The sequence below is a fragment of the Aplidium turbinatum genome, chromosome 3 (genome assembly GCF_918807975.1).
Source record: "Aplidium turbinatum chromosome 3, kaAplTurb1.1, whole genome shotgun sequence".
In the NCBI taxonomy this organism is placed as follows: domain Eukaryota; kingdom Metazoa; phylum Chordata; class Ascidiacea; order Aplousobranchia; family Polyclinidae; genus Aplidium; species Aplidium turbinatum.
Window position 1 is genome coordinate 9,346,852 of NC_137474.1, and position 9,035 is coordinate 9,355,886.

Here is a 9,035-nt window from a genome sequence, read left to right on the forward strand (position 1 = left end):
TTCTTTGGTAGTGCCGATGAAGGATGTAGTGTCTGAGTTGTTTCAAGCATCTTTTCCAAACCAACCTAAATAATAATCTTACGAAAAGTCAAGCGATCCTCTGAACGAACATAATAGCTTATAATAATCAGGGAGTAGTTAGATGCAAGCTGGTAGTCACTTTGTGATATATTCTTATCTGCCAAATATTAAATTATGCAAAATGGTATAGTAGCTTATTCATGGAAGAGTAAAGATAGTAATCATCATCCTTATCCGGTCGGGTGTAATATATGATAAGTTATACGTATAGTAAGATATGTTAATGTATAATATAGTAATATATGATATGTAGGATAAATTTACAAAAGTGGCATTTGGAAAGGCATGCTATACCAGGATATGGTGCAACAATCAATAATACAGTCAGATAATCAGTGGCGGCTCGTCCATAGAAACTGCAAAACTGCAGCACCCCCTGCACATTTCAGTATTTTATTTTTTTTATTAATTTAACGTTTTTTTTCGTGTTCTCTATAGATCCTACCGACTGGAAGTTTCATAATTTCTGGGTTTTAAAAAATATGATGATTTTTTAAGTTTTGTATTTGGCAGCTCTGAACTGCAAGCCCTGCAGTTGCGATCTTATAAAAGAAGAACAAAGAGAAATTGTGACGTCATATTTTGGCTGAGGTTGCTTCAAATCCCACAATTTAGAACTGCAAATTTTGCAGTTGCTGGTCACGTGGTCAGGCTAGCTACTGTTGCAAATACTGTTGTTTTCAAGCACGATATTAGGTGGCTGCGACTGATGCTGTTACATGGTTAGGCTAATGTGCTTTGCTTTCTGCACAAAAAGATAAAGCTTAGACTAGGTTTTCATTAGTGTTGTTAAATTAAATTTAAGAAAAGCCTTACCAATAAATTTTTGTCAAACCTGGTGGATTTTTTATAAATTAAATGTAACCTAGGTTCATTGTTAACTTACGATAATAAGTTAAGGCCAAAGGTCACATGCTAAAACAGCCTATTTAAACTTGATGAACATCAGGAAATTAAGTGCTCAAATAGCCTCAGAATTCATGAAATACCACTAAAATAAGGTAAAATTTTATGGGGGTCATGTCCCTAGACCCCTTGGCATCGCGCCTTTGGCGCTCGCTCTTTCACGTATAGGCTACTTCCGGTTGCAGCACCCCCTGCTATAAATACCACGAGCCGCCACTGCAGATAATTAATTAAAGAGTTACAGCACAAGTTGTTAGAGGTTAATTTTCAGAACGCAAGTGCTTTTTCAAGTTACTGCAAAATATTGAAAAGGTTTCAATTTCAGTGATGGTTTTCGGGAGATGTCAAGAGACTGTAGGAATAATATCTACTGCTGCTAAAGCCTTATATAGCAATGTCACTTTTAAGCTATCCAAATAGAAATAAGTTAAATAACGCAACATTAAAAAAAAAATTGATAAAAATAAAACATACATAAAGCTTATTTCAAATTAATTTAATTATCAAACTAAACCTTATTAAACATTAAATTATTCTGTTAATATTAATTGAAGCTTCTAAGGCGGAGTTTTTAGGACTCGTTCCCCCAAGTCTCCATTGAAATTTTTACCAATTCCAATGATTTAGTATAGGTTATTCAAATCATGTTTACTGTCGCCAAGCGACAAGCCAAAAGGAGAAGAACATATAAAATAGATTAAAAATTTGTATTTTGAAAAGTGACAATTATTTGTTGCATAATTATGCTATGCTGAACTATAAACGCATGCAACCATTAGGCTACACTGTTTTTAGATTGTTGCTGTTGTGTTCCATAAAGTGCACCAAGGCTTGCCATATGTAGATCAACATACAAAAATGAAAAAAGTTTTTATCTTGTAAAGTAGAGCTAATCAGCACAATTTTAACTGACATTTTTGGATTCAGCGTCCAAAAATGCATAAGAACCAACTGTTTTCTTATCAGAAGCAAACAACTTTTGAAAAATTGTTGAACAGTGTTATCGGCTATAATCAAATATTGCCTTTGGCGATAACGATAAACGATAACTGAAAAAATAATTGAGCGATAACGATAGGCGATAAAAATTTATCGCCGATAATTATCGCCGGTAAATTATCGCCGATAATGCCCATCACTGCATACAAGTTTACAATTTTTACGACACGCTCACTTTCATTTAGAATGTAACTGCAGCGCACTGAATCCACTCACAGACTATAGTTTTGTCAGGGCTTACTACAATTTTTTTTGATTAATACTAACTGCTGTGTAAGTTTTGTTAGACTTTTGAGGTTTTGCGTACCTTAACAATCTTGTAAAACTCTAGTTTAGGCTACTGCTATTTAGTAAGAAAAGGACATCAAAACGAAGCACAAAAACGACTACATTAAAGAAGAAAAATAGCTGAGGCATCCAAAAACTCAGCGATTGAGCTGATGGCTAACTAAACTAGAAACAGCAAAGCATAGAGATGGTTTACCAATAGCCGAGCAAATTACTTCAGCGAGTTGTGTTCAGTAGTGGATCCAGAGAGGGCACTTGGTCACTTAACTTCCCAAAATATAAAAGTAGCATGTAAGTTTTCTTCATTTATTTGCTCGCTTTGCTCGCTCAGGCTCATTTTGTTAGGGTAACCGAATCGCTGGCATTTGGCACTTCTACGAAATCCCACGTTTGTTTGATGAGTTTGGGCACATACAAAGTGTGTGTCTTGATCAAAAACACATTATTGAGCTTAAAGATACACAAAACAAGACAGGCCTAGCCATACAGTTCTGTGTTTTAAGGGGTGCTCGGCTCCCGGACCCACCATCTCAGAGAGAGCCCACTGATAATACAGTTTTATGTTTCGGTAACAACTTTGTATTGTTTTAAACTTTAATTCTCATAGAAGTGTGGTTTGTAATGTTAGCAATTGGCAGAGATAATGCAGTATTAATAGCCTAGTAACCCTAGTTAGTCTTAGTATGCATGTTTTTTGCTCTCAGTATTCTTTAGAATTCTTTTCGACCAGTGATATTAGGGGTGTGGTTGCAGTTGTCAGTCAATGTTTTTTTAGTCAATGGTCTTTCGGTTCTTCATTCCATGCTTGTGGTTTTTGGTACAATGTTAGTTTTAGTAGGCTATATATTTTTTGCTTTTAGTTTTCTCTAGTAAGCTATTCTCTGGTACCGGTATTTTTTTTCATTTAGAGGTGTGGTTGTTAGTCAATGCTTTTTCAGTCAATGGTCTTTCAGCTCTTCATTCAATGTTCGTGATTCGGTACAATGTTAGTAGTTAGCTTAGCATGCATTTTATGCTTTCAGTTTTCTCTAGTAGACTATTCTCTAGTAGTCTAACGGTATTCTTTTCGTTTGGTGATGTTAAGTGTTTGGTTTGTTATTCATTGTTTTTTAGTCAGTGTCTTTTGGCTCTTCGGTCAATGTTTGTAGTTTGATACAATGTTAGTGAGTAGTTCGTTATAGCATGCATGTTCTTTGTTCTCAGTATTCTCTAGTAGGCTATTGCTTTAGCTTGTTAGCGTTAGAAGTATGGGTTTGGTCGATAGGCCTCGTATCTGGCATTCAGGTAGGTTTATTTGTGCATGAGCTTGCAATAGAGCGATTTAAGCCTGTCAGGCAAAACGTAGGCCTAATAACCACTTGGTAAACTGTCTCCAGTTTTTACTCGATGCAACAAGTCCCTCTATTAAGGACGTAGTGATCGGTTATCGGGGCAGATTCTTTCACTACTTCATAATCGCCTGACATCACACTACTCACTACTGGCATATTCTGTGATGGAGGTAGGAACTCCACCATTAGTACCAACAACAGACTGAAAACAGCAACTGAATGATATCAAATCTGTAGTATTAATCACAAAAGCAGCCGTAGAGCTACACCATAGCAATATCAATGAAGGAACGTAACCTAAACGTTACTCATATCAGCCACGTGTCAATACCATCCTAGTTTTGATTTTATTCAGTCGATTTTGGTATTAGTCAGTCGATTTTGATATTAGGCGGTCAATTTTGATATTATGCAGTCGGTTTTGATATTATTCAGGCGATTTTGATATTAGTCAGTCGAATTTGATATTAGGCGGTCGATTTTGATATTATGCACTCGGTTTTGATATTATTCAGTCGATTTTGATATTAGTCAGTCGATTTTGATATTAGTCAGTCGATTTTGATATTAGTCAGTAGGTTTTGATATTAAGCAGTCGGTTTTGATACTGTTCAGCTAATGATGTAATTGTATTTGATAAGGTCTTGTGCAGTTAATGTGTAGTTTAAATATGTAAGCTATAGCCTATGCAAAAACTGTTCAGTTAAAAAAGCAGTTTCTGAAAATGTTTTGACCCTGAAGATGTTGTACCCCAGTTATAAAATACCATGTAGGCAGGCGCGGATCTATGGGGGGGCCCAAGGGGGCCGGGCCCCCCCAAAATTCGTGAGAAATTGTTGAATGGTTTGATATGCTTTTAAACAGCTGATATTAGTCCCACAGCGGACTTACAACCCCCTTTGGCACGCGTGTGACGTCACGATATTGAGAATGATGCTTTCAGTCTCTATGTCTCTAAAACAAAGTTTGCCTAATTTTAAGCGAAACTGCATTAAAAGAGCGAGTTTTGCCAATACCAAACATTCAAACATCTCAGCCAGGAATTAGCAACAAGAAAACATAGAGACTTAGCTTTATTACCGAAAAAATGCCGAAGAAAACATGATCTTATACTTTTGCTATGCCACCGGACAGCACCATTTTACAGGAATATTTATACCCATATTTTTGTTGAAAGTGCTCTCAGAATGCACCAAATTCAAAGTAATTTTTCAAAATTTTCTGGGGGAGGCCCCCAGACCCCCCGCCGCTGGGTGTCGCCTTTGGCGAACACGCCGTCGGGCTTCGTCCGCCGGCCGTCAAAACCCCCGATATTCCTCGCTACGCCACTGATTGTTCATATCTGTTTTATTTTTTTATTACTTTTTAATTCATTTTCAAATTTTCTGGCCCCCCCAAAAAAAAAACTCCTAGATCCGCGCCTGCATGTAGGCCTACTACTATATAGATGTCCATGCAAAAAATCCTTTCTGCATACCCCAAGCATACGAAAGTTCTTTGAAAATGATCACTCAGTCACGGTCGTTCGACTACTCAGGCTGCGACAACTCAGCAATTTCAGTGCGATATGTACAGTTTTGTATGACTTGTGTGAACCTGGCCTAATGGTGAAAATTGTGTCACGAATTGCAGGAGCAAGCTTACGCACAAAGCTAGCACGGTGTGGCTATTTTGGTCACTTTGCTGTAGCTAACTGGTCTACACTCTACTACACTGCTGCAACCCAGCCTATTAGTTTTAATAGTGCCACCACACAATTTGTTAGTTTCATGCAATCATGTGCACAAACAACATTTTACTTAAGCCATCGATTACCAACGTTATATTAACGTACCTGGTAATCGATTCGCTCCAACATAAATATTTGATAAAGCACCGTTCGTTGAGGAAAACCATGAAGATGAATAGCCTGCGGGTAATCGATTGTAGAATGCTTTGAGAGTCTATCGATTGAAAGCAACTGCAAATCGATATTTTATGTTTTCCGCCCTGTAGTTTAGGATTGAACAGTTAGTTGAATAAACGTAACAGTAGGTGAAGTCTGCCTTGAAGATTGGACAGTAAAGTCTAGCGGTGGGACTAGCATACGCAATAACAAGTTTTAGAAAGTTAAAATGCCTGCAACAAGACGGAAGCGAAGTGCTGCGTGGAAATATTTCAAACTTATAGACGGCCGGGCTATTTGTCAGATCAAACATTGCTGTACAGAGCTAACGTGGCATGGGTCAACCACAGCACTCAATGCCCATCTGCAATCTCGTCATGCTGATATGGTTTGTACAAAATTGGAGCGGTCCTCTTCACGTGGAGCATCGCCGTCAGTGAACCAACAAAGGTAAAAGCGATATAAACTACAGCCTACAGGTTATACCCACCTTAGTATTGTAATTTGTAAGTTTTTTTTTTATTTGTTTGTAACATTAACTAATCTATTTCATACTATAATACTCATACTATCTGACTATCTCATGCTATTATCATGAATTGTCCCGATGGCTCAGATGGTTACCGGTACGCTCCCAATTTTAAACACGAAGAAAGCTCAAGGTCAAGGGGCGTTGGTTCGACTCTCGGGGTGTGCGCTTAAGCAACAAATTTCATGAATAAATCTCCATTTAGCGGCACATAATGGATGAAATAAATTACAAACAACAACCCTTCTACAAACGGAAACTTTACTCTGTCAATCTTGGCAACCTGCCCTGAGTTAGTGGTAGAAAGCCTCTGGTCTACAAGTACACGAAACTGCCAGAACAACCTATCAAATGCTTTGTCGGTCCAATGATAAAGATTCAAACCAACCAACTCAACATCAAATGACTTTGTAAAATTGTGACCTAGCAAACCTATTTTTGATATTGACATTACTGTGGAGGCAGAGCCAGATTTAGCCTAAGTGCTGCCCTAGGCAGATAAGAAAAGTGCTGCCCCCCCAAAAAAATTTTGTTGGTGCGCTACAATTTATATTTTCAATTCCTTACAAAAAAGTTATTTGCACTGTTTATTTGACTACATCAATGAATGTCATTGTATAATAAACTAATTGTTTAAAATCGCTTCCAGTGGGCTTTTTCTCTTACAAACAAATCAATAATTTCTTCAAAGTAAGATTCATAGATTCATATTTTGATGGTGATTGATGTGATAGCATATTTATTAATTGCTATACTGTATATCTGAATATATCTGTTGTGAATTATTATATTCACGTACAGTATTATCAATGTAATATATTCGTATATTTTGCCGCCCTCAATAATTTGCCGCCCTAGGCAACTGCCTACTCTGTCTACTGATAAATCTGGCCCTGTGTGGACGTGTTTTACTGGATTTTGTGTCCTCCAATGGTGGGCTGCCGTTCTCTGTACAATTTTCAGTGTTGCGCTAATTCAACTGTTTATTGTTTTGCAGTCCAGCATTTCCAAGTATAATATCAGTGGGACCATCATGCTCAATGCCCGTTCAAATATCGCCTGCTCGAGCCCAGATCATTGACAGAAAAATCTGCAAATGGATTGCATTCACAAACAAACCGGCTTGCGTCGTTGAAGACAAGGCATTTCGTGAAGTCGTAAAAGCTCTTGATCCAACCTACACTTTGCCAACTGCTAGTGCGGTGACAAATATAATAAATACAAGATATTTGGCGGCAAAAGAATCATTGAGGCAAATTTTCCATTATACATTGCAGCAAGGGAAAATTTCTTTGAGCATTAATTACAGCGACAATCTTGAAACATCCCTGCATTTAACGGCTCATTTTGTAACCATCAATTGGGAAGTAAAATCGTACATAATTGGAACATTATCATCTTCTCATACAGATCAAACAAGCAACGCTATAGCACAGTGGATCAATGACAAATTGCAAGAATTTGGGATATTATCAGACTCGGTCATTGCCGTTGTATTTGAAAACAAACCATGCATTGCCAATGCCGCAAAAATGCTTTCTGCAACTTACGGATGGCATTCATTGCTCTGCTGTTCTTCTCAAATTCGCTCTATAATACACAGCGTTTTAGAAGATGAGGACATTGCTCAATCATTAAACAATACCGATAAAATGATAAATAGCGTGGCACAAGGCCCACTTGGCTCCGTCGTTTTCTCAGATACCCATCAAAGCATAAAGAAGGAAAACCACGGTTTTGCTGGCTTAAACAACCACTTGACCGATGTGAATCCAACCAGTTCTTTTACTGTAGGCCTACAAAGTTGTAATCAAGAGAAAATGAACTGGAATTTCGTGTACAGTGTTATACGCGAGTTGCGACCTTTTGAAGCTGCTCTTCATTATTTGAACGGTGATAACTTTGTTCCGTCATCCTCAACACCAGTACTGTTGATTGGATTGGAAAAGAAGTTGCAAAGTGATGAGGTCTCTCGGCATTGCTTAAAAGAAGAAAATTTACTTACAGACGGATGCCAGTATCTTAACGGTTCTATATTGCTTAATAAATTCAAAAGAAAGCTCCTCTCTGCTATAAGAAAAACAACATCCTTTGATTCAAGCGATGTCAATACTATAGTTGCTGCCCTACATCCGATATACAAAAAACTAAATTTTCTAAGCGAGAACGAGAGAATAGCAATCCACTCTTCAATCATTGCAGAGTGTTTTTACATTCACAAAGATGACATGCAAGAAAAGCATTCCAGCGATTTTCAGTCTTCCATCGACAACAGCTCTGCTGTATCTTCCAACACAATAGTTAACAACTTGATGAAGCTCGGATCCGGATGTAACGACGCCAATGAAGATATTGCAGCCATCACTAATCAGGATGCCCTCATGGAAAAAATAAAGACAGAAATGGAAGCCTACTTTGCTGAAAAACTTCCATCGAGTGAAATAAATCCCTTTGCTTGGTGGCAAGCCAGCGAGATGAAATACCCTTTGCTGGCCAGACTGGCTCGATATTACCTGTGCATTCCAGCATCGTCACATTGTTCTCAGAAGCCTTCACACTCAGTCACAACATCGAGTGTATGCACACATTTGCATTCTTGCAACATAGACAAGATTTCCTTGCTCCAGCAAATGAAAAACACTTTGTCGGATTGATTCATGCAAAGTGGCAAAACTTAACATCGACTGAACATAAAATGCCTTCTTCATTTGCAAGTAGTGATGAACGTAGACCCAGGACCGTGTTAACCGCCCCCTGTACCCCCGGCTGGGGGAAACACGGCTGATTAGGGGCTCCCTCATTTTTGTCTGTTTGGTGTTTTTTGACTGTTTAAAAAATAAAAAATCAGCTACACAAACTCGATATTCAATAGCTTAAATCATGCAAGGCTGTATATAATGCTTTTCAAACCCGTGACTGGGGACCTAGCTCTGCCTAAGGGCCCACTCATATTTAGTTCGTGCAGCGTTTATCGGCTTGTAATTTCACATAGAACGGTAACATTTAATACGTTTTT

General features: G+C 38.0%; 1 protein-coding gene across 1 annotated transcript; it reads left to right on the top strand.

The window, feature by feature from the left end:
* Window positions 1–7,059: 7,059 nt before the first annotated feature.
* On the top strand, window positions 7,060–8,673 carry LOC145766523 (uncharacterized). Its single transcript, XM_082578249.1, has one exon. The coding sequence runs from the start codon at window positions 7,060–7,062 to the stop codon at window positions 8,671–8,673; it is 1,614 nt and encodes a 537-aa protein (XP_082434375.1).
* The last annotated feature ends 362 nt before the right edge of the window (window positions 8,674–9,035 follow it).

What these genes read in the sequence shown, in the direction of transcription:
- LOC145766523 (XM_082578249.1), top strand. Translation starts at nt 7,060, where the DNA reads ATGCCCGTTCAAATATCGCCTGCTCGAGCCCAGATCATTGACAGAAAA.